This window comes from Oncorhynchus clarkii, chromosome 25 (genome assembly GCF_045791955.1).
Source record: "Oncorhynchus clarkii lewisi isolate Uvic-CL-2024 chromosome 25, UVic_Ocla_1.0, whole genome shotgun sequence".
NCBI lineage: Eukaryota > Metazoa > Chordata > Actinopteri > Salmoniformes > Salmonidae > Oncorhynchus > Oncorhynchus clarkii.
Window position 1 is genome coordinate 10,801,874 of NC_092171.1, and position 21,535 is coordinate 10,823,408.

Genomic DNA, 21,535 nt, shown 5'->3' on the forward strand with positions numbered 1-21,535 from the left:
GAGCTGTATGTTCATCCAGTCAGCACCCCATTGCATAGGGTAATTTACTCAGTTATTCTTCAGAAACTAGAAGAAACCAAGCAAGTCAAACAAGAGCTGAAAGATTCCAACAGTAACAGAACCTTACAGAATAATATATTCTATCTGTGCTCATGAATGCATGAGGAGTATTCTGTTTCAATAACTCTCTCACACATACAATCTCTTTCTCTCCCTCTCTCCCGCTCCCTTTCTCCAGGGTGACAACCAACCCTCGCTCCGCAACTTTAATTAAACGAGTCGATACTCCTCTCTCCATCGCTCTTTTCCTCCCTCGGAATGTTAGAGGTCCCATCGGAGCATTCCTGTTTAAAAATCAGGGTTTTCCAGTTCTCATCGCCACAGAAACTTTTTCTATCCCACACTAATTGGGAATTCCTCCTCCACACCAGTCAAGGCCGAGGATAATTTTGACTTAATAACGAATAAATAAATACAATAACAGTGAAAACACACACAAAACACCCACTTATCCCAGAGTGTGTGCATGTGTTATCCCAGGGCCGGTGTGAATCCTGTTTGATATTGAACTATTCGTTCGGGGAAGAGACTACACTAAGTGGAGAAACAGCCCACTCACTCATTTGTAATGGAGATTATACCTTCCTTCCATGACGCCTCAGCCTAATCAGACCAGTTCTGTCCGCCTGTCGGTCTGTACCGCTCTCCCTTTTGCATTATGTACTATAGGATGTGGAGTTCCACAGAAGGACTCACTGTAGAGAGCGTCTTTGTCTCTCTCTGACACACACACACACAGGTGTTTATGTTTGCTATTTGAACAGTGATGGTTATCAGAACCAGGTCTTGGTGTGAGATGGTTTATAAAGACAGAGATGGGCCCAGGAGGCTAGCTAGCCATGTAATGTAAAACAGCTGTTGCTTTTTATAACAGTTCATCTCTCACACACACACACACACACACACATACACACACACACACAACCTAATAAAACACACAAATGTACATTCACACAACAGTTGTTTGTGCGTCCCTGACAAGACCATCACCTTAACTAACCTCATCTCTGGTTCCAATTCTAGCCTGGGATAACACACAAAATTATAACAAATCACGCAACTGTAAATAACAAATTTAAACAAGACATTCATTTAAATGCGCTCACTCACACACAACAAAAAAACACACACAACACACACACACACACACACACACACACAACAAAAAAACACACACACCTGACACTAGAGAAGTACATGAGTGGAGAGCAGCTGCAAGTTGAAGACCTGGGAGGAGTGAGTTCCGGTTTCATGCTGAGAAACACAACGAGATCATCAGGAATACCAGGAACAACACATTGTGTACAAAAACATACTCTTTACAAATCAGAGGGGCGTACTACGACACGGGATAGAGGAGTTTGACGAGCTAGCTTTGGTAACTTCTGAGTTCAACTCGGAATACCCGTTGACACAAAAGTGGATCACCTTTTAGCCAGTGTCATGGCTGTCCTGTGAGGATCACATTGGGTCAGATCAGTTTGGCAATGGCTGACAGTAACCAGACCTTCTCTCACCCGCAGAGGGGAGGAGAGAACTGGTGTGTGGATTTTGACACCTCCTCACCCGGTCGTAATTAAGCAGGAGAGGACTCCCGCTCTACGCTCCGATATTGCCTAAAGGAATGTCTTGTCTCCAGACTTTTGCCCACCCAAAACTATAATGTCCAAAAAAGTAGATAATGGAACAATAATTCTAACAAAGAATGTTCTGAATGGTCAGTGGGGAGTTATAGAAAACTGATGTCACATTGTTTTTAATTTTGTGATGTCATTAAAAACTGTATGGACAAAATACTAAATTGAAAAGGATACCCCCTTTACCTGTCAAGTTTCCATCCATCCAGGATATGAAAAAAATGATGAAGTATTTTTGTTATGATATTGTGATTTTAGGAGTCATAAGAGAACTTCCAATCATATCCTTTGCACATTAAGTAGCCACGCCCCGAGTGAGGTCAGAAAACGTGTTAGACGGAAGGAGACGTCCCCTTTGGCCAGTGTGCATAAAAAGCCTTGGTAACGAAATTAACTTTAGACCAGAAAAGCGTGGCGCAATAGCTACATGTCTGAAATGGTTGGAACTTTGAACCTCAACACAAGGTGAAGAAATAAACTCACCTTTCTTTAGAACAGGAAAGACGGGGAGCTGCAGCCTACGTCTGAAGTGGTCTAAATCCTGACTATCAACACGAGGAGGAAGAGGCGTAAAACTCCCCTCTCAGACAATCACTGGTACAGCTGATTAGCTGTCCTGAGTCAAATATCTCAAACTCTTCAAACCATCCCATCCTACTATGAGTCTCAAATCACCGCAGTACACTACTCTCCTCACCGCACTGGAACCATCATCACAACTGGCTTATCTTCAAATAAGCAGCTTCAGGAGCAAATGGAAGAGTGAACTCTGTAGTTATGTTCAGGACTACACAACGGACAAGAGGACCCACACGTAAATACATTTATGATCTCTTATTTCGAACAGGCGGCGGTTCGTGTGCAAACTATATGATTGTGAAAATAGTTACAGAACGTATCCACAATAAGTGTCTCTTTCTTACACCCCATGTCGTTGGGTAAAATACCATATTGTGTCAGTCCGCCAGGGACCTTTGTCTCATGTAAAGGTTGTATGTTTATTCTGTGTTATTATTTAGTTAGCTAGTAAATAAATAATTAAAACCAATTGGTGCAGTACTGAATCATGAGCAAGGCTGTGGTTTTTGCAGATGCATGTGGCTATGACTGTCAGAATGAGGATATGATAAGATTTATAAGATGACTGTTTATCGATGTAATAGATATACCTTAGAGTTTAATTCAGATTGTCACTCTTTAAAACAACCTCTTCCGTGGTGCTCCAAATCCTAATGAGTTAAGTGTTACATGATTAATTTCAATTGGATAACAATTAAACATCGTTAGTGGATTAAATAATTAATGAATGTAAAGTCACAACACCAGGTAAATTTCTATGGTAACGAATCCTTCGAATGTAACCTGCTCTGGGGCAGGCTAACTTTACTTTATCCTAAAAATAAGAGTCTGAGCCTTGAGTTGAGGACCAATCAAATCAGATTCCCTCCCTCTCGCAAAGAGTGCATCATCATTTTCTTCATTCTCCAGGCCATTTGAGGAAGACGATTGATTAAACATTTTATTAATCAAATTACTGTGTTAGAATATTACTATTTTTTAATCATACTTAGTGGACTGTTTATTAGGTACACCACCCTGTTCATGAAAATGGTTAAAGCAGGCTGACAGGCATCAAGGCATTCAGTTACTGTTCGATTGAACGATAGAATTGGCAAAATGAGTGACCTAAGCGGCTTTGAGCGTGGTATGATAGTCGGTGCCATGTGCGCCGGTTCCAGCAGGTCTCCTAGGCTTTTCAAGCACGACAGTACCTATGGTTTACCGAGAATGGTGCGACAAACAAAAAACATCCAGTCAGCATCAGTCCTGTGGGCGAAAACAGCTCATTGATGAGAGGTAAAAAAGGAGAATGGCAAGAATCGTGCAAGCTAACAGGCGGGCCACAAACAGGAAAATAACGATGCAATAAAAACAGTGGTGTGCAGAACGGCATCTCGGAACACACAACTCGTGCCCTCGGACGGGCTATTGCAGCAGACGACCACACCGGGTTCCACTCCTATCAGCTAAAAACAAGAAGCAGCTCCAGTGGGCAAGTGAATCAACAACACTGGACAATTGAGGAGTGGAAAAACATTGCCTGCTCCGACGAATCCCGATTCCAGTTGGGTCATGCTGATGGCAGAATCAGGATTTGGGCCCATGGCCCCATCCTGCCTGGTCTCAACGGTACAGGCTGGAGGCAGTGGGGAATGGTTTCCTGTTACTCGTTAGACTCCTTGATACCAATTGAGCAATGTTTCCATGCCCCAAATAATTCAGTCTGTTCTGGAGGCAAAAGGGGTTCTGACCCGGTTCTAGATGTACCTAATAAACTGGCCACTGAGTGTACAAAACATTAGGAACACCTTCCTAATAGCGTTTGTTACCCCCTTTTGCTCTCAGAACAGCCTCAATTCGCATGACACATTTTTTTTTATTAAAGTGAAACACATCCCATTCATCACTAAAGAGAGTCCTTCTTTCCAAGGGACTAGCTATGTGTGTGTGTTGGTGTGTATGTGTGTTATCCCAGGGGCAGTGTGAATCCTGTCTGATATTAAAAATGTCATTCAGCTATTTTTGTCTGCCTGTCTGTCTGTCAGTCCAGCAGTCTGACGGTCTCATTGTCCGTCGGTCCATCCCCGTCTGTCCACCCCACCCCCTTTCTCTCTCCCCTTAACTCACCTTCTCTGTCCAGGAAATCTGGACTAAAGTTGGACTGATTTGCATTATGTAGATGTGGAGTTCCACAGAAGGACTCACTGTAGAGAGCGTCTTTGTCTCTCTCTGACACACACACACAGGTGTTTATGTTTGCTATTTGAACAGTGATGGTTATCAGAACCAGGTCTTGGTGTGAGATGGTTTATAAAGACAGAGATGGGCCCAGGAGGCTAGCTAGCCATGTAATGTAAAACAGCTGTTGCTTTTTATAACAGTTCATCTCACACACAAATGTATACTCATGCGACACACACACACACCTGATTAAGAGACAGAAACAGCCTAGAGAAGTACATGAGTGGAAAGCAGCTGCAGGTTGAAGACCTGGGAGGAGTGAGGTCCGGTTTCATGCTGAGAAACACATTGAGATCATCAGGAATACCAGGAACAACACACTTTTACTGTCTACAAACACACACCATTTACACATCAGGCCTGCTGGGAATCTTTTAGACATATGTGAAGGTATGACCAGCCCACCAACAGCGCAGAGAAACAGGCTGCAGTGAGAGAGACTGGGTACTATAGTGTGGGCCCTGCCTCTTCACTACTCCATCTTGTTTCACATCATTGGGACAACACATCGTTCTATGTCTGTCTGTCTCGCATGCATGCAAGCCACACACAAACACACAGCTGCAGTGATCTACCTTGGCCAGCAGGCTGAGGGGGTCCACGGCAGGTAGTTCCTGCATGATGTTGGGGACTTCCTGTTGGATGTAGTGCTGGAGCATGGAGCTCAGCTGAGACAGACCCTCCCTCCTCTCCTCTCCCATATCACACAGGTCTGTATAGGAGAAAGAGCGGTCAGTGGAGCCTCACGAGCACAGTGACACGGTCGGTCTTTGTTTTCGCATTATTCATTTTTCCTGCTAAGTAATCAACATGTAAGTATGAAGAAAAAAAGAAATCTACGCTATATTTGTTGCTGAGAGGAAGTCCGGTAACGATCCACACAGACAAAGAGAGGTGCGCACAACATTGACTATCCTATAAGTAACTACTACAAATGACACTTGATTTACAGAAATAAATATGACCTGATTCAGAATGGTGTCAACAGTATATCATGAAAAGATCAATGTATTGGGCAGATCAATATTTCGTGCTATAGTAATGTGTTGAAGTATATTACAAAATGTTTATACATATGCGGGCCTTAATATCATGAAAAGAATGAAGTAATGTAAAATAAATACAATCAATCACCACATCAGAAACGATCAAAATGTCTGTTGTCTATTCTCTATGGTCAAACTCCAGTCCTCCAGTACCCCCAACAGCACACATTTTTATTGTAGCCCCAAGACAAGCACACCTGATTCAACTTGTACACTAATCATCAAGCCCTCAATGAGTTGAATCAGGTGAGTTTGTCAGAGGCTACAACAAAAATGAGTGCTGTTGGGGGTTCTCAAGGAGCAGAGTTGGGAAACACCGGTCTAACAGGTTTCTGTTCAGTGACGTTTAAGTCCCTGCTACATGTTTGTTTGTGGTGGGTAAATGAATATACGTGGCTCACCAGTCTACTGTAAACTCTACAGTCTGGGATAAAACAATTGAACGCTCATATATTTTGGAACACTTGAAAACATAAAATACACAAAGAATATGATATACACATGAGACGATCAACAACCCAAAACTGACGAGCTGCAGTTTGTTAATCACAGTTTAATACACAGAACACACATAAATCAGGCCTATATGAAATGTACTTCAGCTATGGATATCACATGAGATTCTACATAGAAGACAAGATGCACGACACAAATGACACTCGGAACTTCTCACAAACTTGAACTCTAAAATAGAAATGGAGCATACGTCATACGCCATGACTCCTCAGATATGGTATTCTGTGCTGGGAAAAAAAATCTGGAATACTTAAGATCTCCTGAACATGAATAGTCACTCAAAGAGTTTTCGAAGCGACCATTGATTTCATATTGTACTGTGTTGCTCTGCCTGCTATCTATGTGGCTAGCTATACTCTGTTACGCGGAGCTACTAACGTGGCTCCTGTTATATTTGTCATCCATCTTCTCATCTCAGATCTCATCTAGGTCTTCAATCAGGGCTGTGCATTTCATAACCAGGGGACAACCGTTAGGATTTACTCAAACATTCTACGTACATTTCTTGCTCTTATTCTTTGTCAACATTTTCTTGATGATGTGCATCCCCCTGGAGCGATATGTGATGAAAGCGCTGTGGTACCAGAGTAATCGCTCCATTAGGAAATCCAACTGACTCTCCATTGCTGTGTGGGTGCTCTCCCTCACCGTGACATTACTGAAAATGCTTGAAGTGCTTTCGGAAAGTAATCAGACCCCTTGACTTTTTCCATATTTAGTTACATTACAGCCATATCATCTACAACTGATTAAATTGTTTTTTTTCACTCATCAATCTGCACACAATACACCATAATGTCAAAGCAAAAACAGGTTTGTAGAAATGTATTACAAATACAAAACTGAAATATCACATTTCCATAAGTATTCAGACCATTTACTCTGTACTTTGTTGAAGCACCTTTGGCAGCGATTACGGCCTCGAGTCTCCTTGGGTATGACGCTACAAGCTCGGCACACCTGTATTTGGTGGGTGTTTCTCCCATTCTTCTCTGCAGTTCCTCTCAAGCTCTGTCAGGTTGGATGGGGAGCATTGCTGCACAGCCATTTTCATGTCTCTCCAGAGATGTTGGATCGAGTTCAAGTCTGGCTGTGTGCTTAGGGTTGTTGTCCTGTTGTTGTCAACAGGTTGTTGTCCTGTAGTCTCCCAGTCCCTGCCGCTGAAAATCATCCCCACAGCATGATGCTGCCACCACCATGCTTCACCGTAGGGATGGTGCCAGGTTTCCTCCAGACATGACGCTTGGCATTCAGGCCAACGAGTTCAATCTTGGTTTCATCAGACCAGACAATATCGTTTCTCATGTGCTGGTTCCTTTAGGTGCCTTTTGGCAAACTCCAAGCGGGCTGTCATGTGCCTTTTACTGAGGAGTGGCTTCCGTCTGTCCACTCTACCATAAAGGCCTGATTGGTGGAGTGCTGCAGAGATGGTTGTCACCTCCCTGACCAAGGCCCTCTCCCCCGATTGGTAGTTTGGCCGGGCGGCCAGCTCAGGAAGAGTCTTGGTGGTTCCAAACTTCTTCCATTTAAGAATGATGGAGGAGGCCACTGTGTTCTTGGGGACCTTCAATGCTGCAGAAATGTTTTGTACCCTTCCCCAGATCTGTGCCTCGACACAATTCTGTCTCGGAGCTCTACAGACAATTCCTTCGACCTCCTCGCTTGGTTTTTGCTCTGACATGCACTGTAAGCACTAGAGCTCATTTTCGAGTCTCATCGCAAAGGGTCTGAATACTTACGTAAATAAGGTATTTCTGTTTGTATTTGTAATACATTTGCAAACATTTCTAAAAACCTGTTTTCGCTTTGTCATTATGGGGTATTGTGTGTAGATTGATGAGGAAAACCATGTATTTAATCCATTTTAGAATAAGGCTGTAACGTAACTAAATGTGGAAAAAGAGAAGGGGTCTGAATACCTTCCGAATGCACTGTAACTGCACTTGTGTTGACGGGTGTGTAATTGTATCTGTTGCTTTTGAATTGCATTTGTTCTAATGTGTAATTGTAAATGTATAGTGTTGTATTGAGACTGACCATGTTGATGTATTGTTCCTAGGGCACCCTTGTAAAATGAGACCCTGATCTCAATGGGTTTCCCCTGGTTAAATAAATTGTGGAGAAAAAAAAATGAAAAGAAAAATCTTCAAAAACCATAATCTAGTGGTGGTGCCTATTATTTTTTCCTTCCCTTCCTAGTGGTTTCCACAGTAGGTACTTGGAGGGGTCTCTCTGCCACCATCTTAGTTTCTGATCATGACAAGCTAAATAACCTGGGTCCATTAATACTGGTTACGGTCACCGACACCATACTGTTTCTACCATATACAGTATCTGCATGCTAGTCGACCAACATAGTCAAAACAGAGACTTCATGATCACCATTTTAATGAGAAGAATGCTTTGGTCACATCTGAGCTGCCTTGTTGACCGCTTCCTGTATATTTCATGAGGGGTGATGCTCTGGTTATATTCCCATGTTGTGGGAAGCTGCTAGCTAGACTAAGAGACTGGAAGAGAGCCACAGGTTTTAGCCAGACAGATATAATTTATCCTTCCGCCCCTACTACTGTCCACAATGTGTCTGACACTGTCCTCATCTTGTCTAATGTCCCCATTATGTCTGACACTGTCCTCATCATATCTAATGTCCCCATTATGTCTTTCACTGACCAAACTATGTCTGAAACGGTGTCTGGTACCGTCTCAACTAGGTATGATGTCCCCAATATGTCTGACAATGTCCCTGTGTCTAATACTGTCCCCACTTTGTCTGTCACGTCTAACCAACACCTGGTCCTGTAGCTGACGTTGTGTACTTAATCTGAGACCTGGGGACAACATGTAAACACCACCTGCAGATGCACGGCCATGCCAGGCTAGAAAGGACTTCTCCTGCTGTCTGAGTTGATGTTTGTGTTTGGAGGATATTGTGATTGACTCTGTATCTTTCCATAAGTATATATGTTGTTTTGTTAGAAGAGAAAGGCAAAACAAAGTATTGAATGTCACTTTTGTAGGGGAGGTGGGAGAGACTTACGTGACTCATGCTCCTCTAAAGAACACAGCCCTGGAGAAGTCTGCGATGGACTCAACTAAAGGAAGAGAAGAGGGAGAGAGAGGGGGAGGAGGGAGAGAGATGTAGGAGGTAGAAGTGGTGGAAAAACAAAAAGAGGAAAATGGTAAAAGAGGAAGAAGTGTAAAACTAGACGAGATCAATTTTTTATCACGAGAACCGTCTAAAAACGAAACAACCTTTCTCATCCAGGTCTGTTAACCCTAGTAAAGGGTTGGGCTCAATTCCATCTTCATTTTCTGTGAGGATTTTTCAACTTCTGAAATAAGTTTCAAATGACTTCCTGAAATGACTGGATTGAAAAACGGATTGACCAGTCAATTCAGGACATTGAACCAATCGTTGAGCGAGTCAGGGGAGGCGTACCAATCTAAAGATGATCCTGGCTGCCAGACGGACAGAGTCAGTGGGGATTCTGGGATGGAGGCTGCGGAGACATTTACACTCCCTCTTATGGTCCGACCATGCCTGTTTCTGGAGAGAAAACACATCATTTAAAAAATATTTTATTTGTGTTCATATGGGTAGAAAAGATATAGGAATAGGACCAGTACAAACTGAAAAGGCGTCGAGAGAATTGGAAAAAAAACTGAAGGGAATGAATTCTTGAAAATAAAAGTTAAGGCAACGTAAAGTGGAAGAGAGGGGAAAAATTGTGTGCACTTTACAAACACACACAGGCAGATGTGCATGAGTGTGCATGTGTGTATGGCTGTGTGCGTGCATGCGTGTGCGAGTGAGTGGGTTGGGAAGTCAGAAGCATTTGTTAGCGGGAAATCAGAGGTGAATGGTAACGTGTCATATCAGAGAGGAGCGTAGGCTACACTAGGGTTCGGGGTTACACTAACAGTATAAGGTCACAGTTGGAGGGATTAAAAGCACAAGTCAAATTTCGATAGGACCTCGTGTGCAGTTGACCAATAAAGTGACCTTAAATGTAAAGGTTAGCATCGATGTGAAAGAAAGATGGCTAAAAGGTGAATATACCGTGTTGGCTTGAGATCTGTGCATGTCAGATTCTAATTTACACAGAAGCAGTGTTTGCACTATACAAGACTTCTGTTGATTTCAATTTTGGTGCAACAGGGTCTGGATGTTGCTTTGCACCATGCCTGGAAATACTCTAGGGGAAACACTGCCCAGAAGGATGAGATAGATGAGCACACACACACACACATTTGTCACAAACGCACACCTGTTGTGTAATGGAAACCAGTTTATATGGGGAGCAGCAGTGGACAGCATTGTGTCATTCATTTCATTAGGTGACATCATGTGCTGATGTAGGAATTAGGTCAGTCTCAGATGTTACACTGCACAGACACACATCCCTAGGTCTATTGTTCCCCTACAATAGGGTTATTTCTTTCACATCCATCTTCCCTTTCTTTAGGTACTTGAATGAGTGGAAACAGCAATGGACAAAATGAGAGAACTTCTAGTTGGGCTGCTTACCTGGCAGGTGACGTCACAATACCGCGCTACCTTACACTGAGAACATCTCAGGAGGGTTTCACGCCTAAAGAGACAGAGGGAGAGCGTGGGAGACAGAGAGAGAGAGATACAGGGGAGGGGAGAGGTAGATCGAGAGAGAGAAACAACATTAACTCACAGTTGATTTGGGGAGTTTTTCCTCTGAGGCAGTGCCCCACATACAGTGCCTTCAGAAAGTATTCGTCACACCCCTTGACCTTTTCCACATTGTTGGGGTACAGCCTGAATTTTAAATTGAGATGTGTCGTCACTGGCATACACCATAATGTCAAAGTGGAATTGTTTGACATTATTACAAATTCATTAAAAAAATAAAAGCTTAAGTAACTATGCAATGGTTTACTCATGAACTTATTGAGGCTTTCCATAACAAAATGGGTAAAATACTATTGACTCAAGACGTCAATAGTACTAAACCCCTTTGTTATGGCAAGCCTAAATAATGTCTTGCAAAGGCGACCTATTGAATATCTATACACCCAGTCACTACAAAGATAAAGGCGTCCTTCCTAACTCAGTTGCCAGAGAGGAAGGAAACCACAACGAGGTCAATGGTGATTTTAAAACAGTTTGCGTTTAATGGCTGTGATAAGAGATAACTGAGGATGGATCAAAAACATTGTAGTTACTCCACAATACTAACCTAAATGACAGAGTGAAAATAAGAAATCCTGTACAGAATAAATAAATATTCCAAAACATGCATCCTGTTTGCAACAAGGCCCGAAAGTAACACTGCAAAAAATGTGGCAAAGCAATTAACTTTTTGTTCTGAATAAAAAAAGTGTTATGTTTGGGGCAAATCCAATACTACACATTGCAGAGTACCACCATATTTATTGAGTACCTCCATATTTTCAATCATAGTGGTGGCTGCATCATGTTATGTGTATGCTTGTAATCGTTGGGGAGTTTTTCAGGATAAAAACAAACAAAAAAGGAAATGGAATGGAGCTAAGCACAGGACAAATCCTGGAGGAAAACCTGGTTCAGTCTGCTTTCCACCAGACACTGGGAAATTAATTCACCCTTCAGCTGGACAATAACCTAAAACATAAAGCCAAATCAACACTGGAGTTGCTTACCAAGAAGAGGGTGAATGTTCCTGAGTGGCCGAGTTACAGTTTTCAATAAAATCTGTTTGAAAATCTATGGCAATATCTGAAAGTGGTTGTCTGGCAATGATCAACAACCAATTTGACAGAGCTTGAAGAATTTTGAAAAGAATAATGGGCAAATCCAGGTGTGGAATCGAGAAATATTAGTGTTGTATTTTTCATTATTTTTTATATATTTTTTTACAAATGTTAGAATTTTTCTTCCACTTTGACATTAGTATTTTCTTTAGATTGATTTAATTGTCATGTTTTTTCGTCAACAATTTTAATTCCAACTTGTAAAACAACAAAATGTGGAAAAGGTCAAGGGTTGTGAATACTCTCTGAAAGCACTGTATCTCAGATACCCAGATCATGAAAGTCTTCAAATTAAGAATCTGTGCCGTTGGGGTTAACTCGAGGACCGGAGTTGGGAAACACTGCCCTAAATGACACCCTATAACCTAGTCCTAGATAATACTAGGTAGCATTTGAGACACAGGTTGTTTCTGAACCTGAAGAGGATCCACTGAAACCAGTCACTGGGGTACAGTATGCCCCAAGACATAATTTGAATGGCATGACTAACCACACTTTCATCAGCAGTATGTATCAAGCAGTAAGTGTGTGTGTGTGTCTACTTAACATATTTCTTCAAATCTCTCAGTCTTCTGAACTGTGTGTGCATGATGTCTGACAACGGATAGACACGACCCCTGGGTATATCTGGTTAATAGCTTGCTCCAGTCAAATCAACATGACTCGCTCAATGTTCTGTGTTCAGCATTTCTACGTCGGTCTGTGCCTGAGGCTTGTGTGCCTGTGTGTGTGTGTGTGTGTACATGTTTTATTTTCTCCCTTTGTAAAGTAATTCCAACAGAAAGCTGCACAATCCAAACATATGTAATCTAATCATGAAGTATTATGAGTGGTCCTTATGATTTTGCCACTGACGCATGAGAATGTGACATTAAGGACGTAATCTTAGCTCACATTACTAGGCTGCACACACGCAAGCACACACACTGCTGGCAGCGGCCTGGTTCCTCTCAGCATGAAAGACAAAGTGTTTCCTATCCATTCATTTGTCAGAATGGTTAAAATACTTTGCAGTTGTTTTTGGCTCTCTGAGACGCAGCTAACACACTTACCCTCCCTATTCCCTAATAACCTCCTCCTAACACGCACACACAACTAACTATATATGGGGGTCAGAACCACTTAAAATCTTCCAACAGGCATTTCCTGGGTCTGTTTCTATAACATGCAGAGAGATAAGGGAAGTCAGAGGAGAGAATGATGAAAAACTACAGACTTGACTGTAAAAAACATTCAATGGTTCAATGAAGTCCATAAGAGTGATTCTTCATGAAACCAGGAAAAAAAAAACATGGCATATTTATGACATTGTTGCCTTACCCAGGCCTCCTTTATTAAGACTCCATAATGTTTCATCCGTAGGTGCTACAAAGTAAACATTGGTGTCATATGAAGCTTTACCACTTTCTCTGTGATATGAGTAGTATTTTAACTTGAATAACAATTTTCTTACATTTATTTGTGCATATAAAAAAGAAACATGAATATTGAAAATAAAACAATGTAGATTTGGCAAATGTTTGTATATATTGTTGAATATAATATACTCTAGGGGAATATCACAGTTCCAGAGGGGGATCTCTGCCAGTTTTAAAGTTTAGGCCCATTTTAAACAGAGAAACAGGACGGGCCACGCACCTCTTCCCGTGGTTATACCGTATTTCCAGAACTGACATGCCACATACCAATTTCAACAACATGCTCTTTACTGTGGTTCCAAATGTTTTTTTGTTACCTATTCAACACACACACACACACACACACACACACACACACACACACACACACACACACACACACACACACACACACACACACACACACACACACACACACACACGGGGTGAATCATATATTAAAAAGATAAAAATCGCTTTAATTAAAAAGCACTCTGCTTTATGAAAAAAAAAAAAGTTGTGTACAAGACCGTGTACATACCAGAATTAGGGGGCAAACAAACTACTCATCCCACACAGCACTGCGGTTTGTATTGTCCAATCCCAGAACATATACAAGTCACGTGACCACTGGGCATTCTTGAAACATGGCGGTTGTTTCAAATTTCTAATTAGCTTGCTAAGTAACCGTACACAGTAGCATCAAAGATACTGATAACTAAAGGTTTCCCCTTTTGTCTGTGCTAGCTTTGGTGAAGCCTAATGACAGTAGTCTTCTCTACTAGGCGGAAAACAACCACTAGAAAGCTTGTGATGTTTATAAACATAATATAAGGATACTTCTATTTTTTATGAATCAAACACGCATACACACGACACTGCTGTGCTGCTGACTGCTCCTTTTATAGAGAATGCATTTCACACTTCTCTTCGTCCCGAAAATAAACCATGACATCTGTTAACGAACATATGATGGCACTCGCGATAGCACCGTCACAGACGCAAACTGAACTTGTCGTGTGCGTTAGAACAGACCCAGGATCTGTTTCTGTGGCGGCAGAAACACTTAGGCTCATGGTTAGTGTAGTTTTTGGTGCTAATTTGAAACCAGAAATTGACAGTAAAAACACGACTTCAACACAGAGGTTGAAACAATCATAACCGATGGGCACTACCTGAACATACGAATTGTTTTGCAATATTAGGAGAAAATAGAACGTCTAAGTTGCACATTAATATTGCTAATATTTAATATCACCACGGTTTATGAAGATTGAGAACAGTTACAGAACCACTCCTTGGAGCCCTATTGGCATAGTAGGCCATCTAACCAATCACAGCCCTCCTTTTACTTGTATCATTGTTTGTCCTGCAAATTTCCAGCAGAGGGCGACCATTTTGAATCCATTTTCACATTCACTCTGTTGGTAATGCTTACAAATTGGATCATAACTCTAAAAGTAGCAGAGACCCCACTCTGGGACTTTGATATGCCCATAAAGAATATTATGTTAAACAAAAAATAGAAAAATATCAAAATCAAACATTTCCTATTTTTTTAAATCATGTTTATATTTTTATATAAATAAATGAATGTAAGAAAATTGTTAGAAATCCAAATACGACTCATATCACAGAGAAAGTGCTAATACTTCATATGAGACCAATGTTTGCTTTGTAGCACCTACAAAGCAAAGTCTTAAAGGAGGCCTGGGTAGGCCACAATGTCATGAATATGATGAACTATTTCTCAATGATGCTTTTAGATAAAAATTTCACAAAGACGTCAACAATCTTTCCTACTAAGGACCATTTTAGAGATTAAATCTTGTGAAATACCCCCAAAATCATAGTATTTTTTTTGTCCTGGTGGTGGTTTTGTGAAGAATCAAGTCAAAGCTAGGAGCTGAAACATACACCAGAGACTACTCCAGTATCCTGATCAGATACATAGTAAATCAAACAGAATGATAAAACCTACAGCCTTCCAGTTGCGTTTCAGATACAGCAGTGGGCTATCTCATGCCATGGCTCTGTTTATTATTCAGTTCACCCATGAACGCTTTCCCCAACACAACTTTTACAGGACTTGAACTACTTTTATCTCTATTTATCTTGGGCAGGATATAGGCTCTGTGTAATGACATCACTCAGAGCTTTTTCCTTAACAGCTTGGACTGGACTTCCTCTGGATAAGGACCTGGCAAACACTGGGATTTATACCTTGTGTGTGTGTGTGTGTGTGTGTGTGTGTGTGTGTGTGTGTGTGTGTGCCTGCGTCCTTGGCCAGAACTGCTTTTGTTCAAAGATGACCAATAACATTATCGATGTAGAATGACAGAGAAACAGAGACAGAGCGAGAAGCATCAGTTAATGATATGCCAGACATGCAGATAGCTAATCGTTCTGAGATCCTATGGAGAGAAAGAGAGCCAGTCAGAGAAAGATGGACATCTACACTAACCATGGGGTTCTCTCAACACACACACACACGAGAACAAAGAGCCTTCATCTCAGTCCTGTAATTACTGGGTCTGGCTACAGGTTGTGGAATAAACCAGTGCATGCACACACAAGGAATGCTGGGATACATTTGGAACCATCAGATCAACAGTGACTGTGAATAATCCGGTCTGCTCTACTGACCTCATATGCTTTCACACATACATACCATGTAGACACCCCGACAGACTCACACTATTCTGTTGACCTCAATCAGTCTACTTTCTCTGTAAATATCAGTATTACTGTACACAGATTGACTACTGCTGTTATTGGGTTAATTCATTGGCCTGGTCCTGTTAAGACCTATTTTATTGAGTCGATTAGATCTCTGTTATGTTCTCTTTCTCCAGTTCAAGGCAAGGACTACTGTAGATATGTCCATCTTCGGGGTCTGTACCCAAAATGTGCATCTTCTCATCTAAATCTTTATTTTTCTCCCCCCCCACCACATCTCATGACTTTCATCTCTCTCTCTCTAGGTCATTTTGTTACCAAACTTCATATCTGCACTGTTCTTCAAGTAAATGTGTTTTTGCTAAATGTTCTGTGGAAATAGTTCAACTATATGCACAAGGACTACATTTATCTTTGCAATCATTGGTTTTTGTTTGGTATACATTTTAAAGGGAAAATCACAACAACAAAAAAAGCCCCTGCCTGTCTCTTTCTCCCTCTCTCGTCTGAGCGTATTTTAGTTGACTTAGCAGGTGATGACGTTCCGCTTGAGAGAATCCGTATCCTGGCACCTAATCAATATTCATGACTATGTTAAAGTGAGTTTATTAAGAAATGTTGACAAGCAATATAGAATTAAAGTACCTTTCTCTCTCTCTCTCGCTCTCTTTCTCTTACTCTCATCAGATGGAATACTGGTACGGGTACATGATGAATGAAGATGGAAGTGTCCTTTGATGGAAGTGTGTGCATGGTAATTCATTTCCTCAGTAAGCTGTATAGCGATGGTTCAGTGTTAGGTAGTAATTAGCGGGGCCCTTTTCCACGGGCTGCCCATCGTGCCTGACTGATTTTCTCATTTCCAGGCCTCTGATCTGACAAGTCTGTGTGTGCATGCGCAAGGTTTAAGATGGTATATAGCAGGTTGTAATGCCTGGAGCATTCTAATGTAAGCTGCTGTGTGACCAAAGCCCACATTTGATCTTCTGACCAGGGACACGGCAGGATAGAAGAGGCCGTCTTGGGAAAAGAGACGCTTTGGACGGTAGGCTTGAGCGATGTACAGTTGATATCGTTTACCGGGGTATTGTGAAATAGTGATAGATGAAGACTCGGAGGCTGCAGGGGTGCATGCTACTTATAAGTTCAATCTAAGATGTGTCCAATAAATGGAATCCAGATCAGGGTTCCAGCTATACATTTGGTTTGCTAACGTGCTATTTAAAAAGTGTCCAGATCAAGCTTCTTGGTTACAGCAGAGACATTCAATCCCCTCCTGGATCAAGATCCCGGTTGACTAAATTGTTTTGTGTATAAAAAAAATATATAAAAAAATCGTTTTCACCCCCCTTCTCAAATAGGGCCCCTTGCGTGCACTTCCGGTAATACCGTACAGAAACGGTATGATGGTATGAAAATGTGGACAAAGACCAACCCTACTCGACACACAAATGATTATTATTAAGGCCACAACAAATAATGTATTGTCAATCCTTCTATACGACGAAAACTCTAGGTTTGATGGCGACAGAAGATAAACTTTTCAAACACAGTGAAACAGGTACTTGCCTAAATAAACGCACATTTTTGTTTTCCATTCCGCTATAGCGGACAAGACCGTGGTGTCCGAGTGATAATGTCACTATGATGCTAATCAAGATGACTAGATTCTAACCGCTACAGCTGCACTGGTCAATAAAAATCACATATGGCCTATTTGAACGTCTAAAACTTTACCACGGCATCGATGACACACACACACACACACACACCTACTTACTAGAGCTGACCCCATTTGTCAATTGTTTGGTTGACCAAGATCTTTTTAAATCGAGTAATCACAAATCTACACTACTGTTAAAAAGTTGTGGTCACTTAGAAATGTCCTTGTTTTCCATGAAAACATACATGAAATGAGTTGCAATATGAATAGGAAATATAGTGAAGACATTGACAAGGTTATAAATAATGATTTTTAATTTAAATAATAATTGTGTCCTTTGCCTTCGTCAAAGAATCCTCCATTTGCAGAAATTACAGCCTTGCAGATCTTTGGCATTCTAGTTGTCAATTTGTTGAGGTAATCTGAAGAGATTTCACGCCATGCTTCCTGAAGCACCTCCCACAAGTTGGATTGGCTTGATGGGCATTTCTTACGGACCATACGATGAAGCTGCTCCCACAACAGCTCAATAGTGTTGAGATCCGGTGACTGTGCGGGCCACTCCATTATAGACAGAATACCAGCTGACTGCTTCTTCCCTAAATAGTTATTGCGTAGTTTGGAACTGTGCTTTTGGTCGTTGTCCTGTTGTAGGAGGGAATTGGCTCCAATTAAGCGCTGTCCACAGGGTATGGCATTGCAAAATGGAGTTATAGCGTTCCTTCAAGATCCCTTTTACCCTGTACAAATCTCCCACTTTACCACCACCAAATCACCCCCAGACCATCACATTGTCTCCACCATGCTTGACAGATGGCGCCAAGCACTCCTCCAGCATCTTTACATTTTTTCTGCATCTCACGAATGTTCTTCTTTGTGATCCGAACACCTCAAACTTCGATTCGTCTGTCCGCAACACCTTTTTTCCAATCTTCCTGTGTCCAGGGTCTGTGTTCTTTTGCCCATCTTAATCTTTTCTTTTTATTGGCCAGTCTGAGATATGACTTTTTCTTTGCAACTCTGCCTAGAAGGCCAGCAACCCGGAGTCACCTCTTCACTGTTGAGACTGGTGTTTTGCGGGTACAATTTAATGAAGCTGCCGGTTGAGGACTTTTGAGGCATCTGTTTCTCAAACAACACTCTAATGTACTTGTCCTCTTGCTCAGTTGTGCACCGGGGCCTCCCACTCTTTCAATTCTGGTTAGAGCCAGTTTGCGCTGTTCTGTGAAGGGAGTAGTACACAGCGTTGTACGAGATCTTCAGTTTCTTGGCAATTTCTCGCCTTCATTTCTCAGAACAAGAAAAGACTGACGAGTTTCAGAAGAAATTTCTTTGTTTCTGGCCATTTTGAGCCTGTAATCGAACCCACAAATGCTGATGTCCCAGATACTCAACTAGTCTAAAGAAGGCCAGTTTTATTGCTTCTTTAATCAGAACAACAGTTTTCAGCTGTGCTAACATAATTGCAAAAGGGTTTTCTAATGATCAATTAGCCTTTTAAAAACGATAAACTTGGATTAGCTAACACAACATGCTATTGGAACACAGGAGTGACACAGAACCCAAACCGGCTGCATGCGTGCGCCATCGTGCATACATTTATTTTGTCCCCCTACACCAAACACGATCATGACACGCAGGTTAAAATATCAAAACAAACTATGAACCAATGACATTAATTTGGGGACAGGTCGAAAAGCATTAAACATTTCTGTAAATGTAGCTAGTTAGCTTGCACTTAATGGCTAATTTGTCCTATTTAGCTAGCTTGCTGTTGCTACCTAATTTGTCTTGGGATATAAACATTGAGTTGTTATTTTACCTGAAATGCACAAGGTTCTCTACTCCGAAAATTAATCCACACATAAAACGGTCAACCAAATCGTTTCTTGTCATTTTTATTCCTTCCAGGCTTTTTCATCTTTGAATTTATATGGTGATTGGCATCTAAACCTTCATAGTATTACTACACCAACCAGCAACACAGTTCGTCTTTCAATCACCCACGTAGGCATAACCAATGAGGAGATGGCACGTGGGTACCTGCTTCTATAAACCAATGAGGTGATGGGAGAGGCGGGACTTACAGCCCGATCTGCGCCAGAAATAGGAATGACTTCTATTTTATCCCTTAGCAATGCAGACGCTCGTTGACATGCGAGAGCAGTGTGGGTGCAATAATTGAATAACATAGATTCATAAACTTATTTTGCAACGCTCACGAGCGGTGTGGTCAGCCTGTGACAGTTGCTGATAACGGGCCTCTGTACGCTTATGTCAATATTCCATAAAAAAATCTGCCATTTCCAGCTACAATAGTCATTACAATATTAACATCTACAATGTATTTCTGATCAATTTGATGTTCTTTTAAAATTGACAATTTTGGGGGGATTTTCTTTCAAAAACAAGGACATTTCTTAGTGACCCCAAACTTTTAAACGGTAGTGTATTTTTATATTTTAAAGCACATGAGACACCGGTCTGACTCACGCCTTGTAGACTATATTGATTTCTGGCTCGTATTTAGTAGTTGTGTTTTCATTTTTAATAGCAGTGCCTACATATAATTGCTTTTATTCAAACATAGGGTGTGTCTATATGGAAAAAAAACACGTTTCAACATTTCTAAACAATCAATGGGTCGAAAGAACAGACAACTCTCGGTCAGCCAAGATTATTTTTTGGGATGGGGAAAGCCCTACTACTTACACACACAGATCGACCCAGGCTGTAAAAGAGAGCTGTTGTGCTAAATGCTATGGTGCTGAGCTCATGGTTTCGTGTGAATGGGTGTGTTGTTTAGGATGTTTTAACTCTCTAATTTGACTCATTTAAAAGTCAAACCTAATAGCCATTGTAATGGTGGTGACTAATTCATCTGGTGGTCTCTTTGAACAGTGTGTGTGTGTGTGTGTGTGTTTCAGTGTTTTCCATAAGCAACAACAGACTCATTGTCAGCCGGCTACTTTTCCACTTCATTAACTAGGCTTCTTTTCAATTAAAAGTTTCAATTCGCAAGTCAGAAAGGTCTGTATATCCTTCTCCCGCTAGAACAAACGATACACTCTACGCATCTTCTAGTGACCTATTGATAGGACAGGCGCGCTGTGGTCGGCTGCGGTCAAATTTCTTTTCACGGATGAGGGAGAGCATGAGGAGTTTCATGTGAGTGAATTAGCACGTCCCATGTAAATGGTAACGATGAGTTGAAATCCACTTACATTTGTTTTGTGGCACATTCATTTAATTTTCTTTTGCATGTTTCATAGGCCTATATAGCCAGCCACGGAGTCGGGGCACATTGGCTATTTATTGTCGAACTGACTGAAAAAGGTCTACCTGCTATATCCCTTTGCTATTCATACAACGTAGTCATACAGCCATGGTATAGCTCCTGATAATATAGGCCTAGACATTATCCAAAACAACAACTAACACCACACTGTATTCATACATTTGCAGTCATTCTAATTGCAAAGTCATGTCTTTCTACTCAAAACCACAACTCGTTTGACCGATCTGAGAGGTGACGTTGCTAAAGTATTCAATAACTTAGCTATGTATTTCGGATGGAATGAAGGCATTAGATTTTACCTGGAGGGAGACAGAGAGAGAGAAAAGAGGATGGAGAAGAATGCTGACAAGCCTGTCAACAAATCCCCCTGTTCTCATCTCGACTTTGCGTTGGAGATTTTCTGTGAACATTGCATCTTTCCCCTCTTATCTAAAGTAGGTATTTGTATGCTTCAGGACAGACTGCATACAGTCAGCTCTTTTCCTCATATCGGAGGATTATTAAATCGGTCTGTGTGGCGCGCGTGTGAAGAATAATTTGCTCTAGTAAACTATTCCTGAGCGATTCCACACCTGCGTAGACAAAAACCATATCACATTGTTCTGGCAATTATTATCAATATGACCCAAAGTTAGAAATTAGACCCACATTAAACCAACACCTACTGCCAG

General features: G+C 41.4%; 1 protein-coding gene across 1 annotated transcript in view; it reads right to left on the reverse strand.

The window, feature by feature from the left end:
* LOC139384039 (SET and MYND domain containing 3) overlaps window positions 1-21,535 on the reverse strand; it is a 187,823-nt gene that overhangs the window by 158,474 nt on the left and 7,814 nt on the right. The window contains exons 2-5 of the mRNA XM_071128671.1: window positions 10,593-10,656; window positions 9,504-9,611; window positions 9,102-9,156; window positions 5,075-5,211 (exon numbers count right to left, since the gene is read on the reverse strand). Coding sequence (XP_070984772.1) covers window positions 5,075-5,211; window positions 9,102-9,156; window positions 9,504-9,611; window positions 10,593-10,656 — 364 coding nt within the window. The remainder of the gene's footprint in view (window positions 1-5,074; window positions 5,212-9,101; window positions 9,157-9,503; window positions 9,612-10,592; window positions 10,657-21,535) is intronic.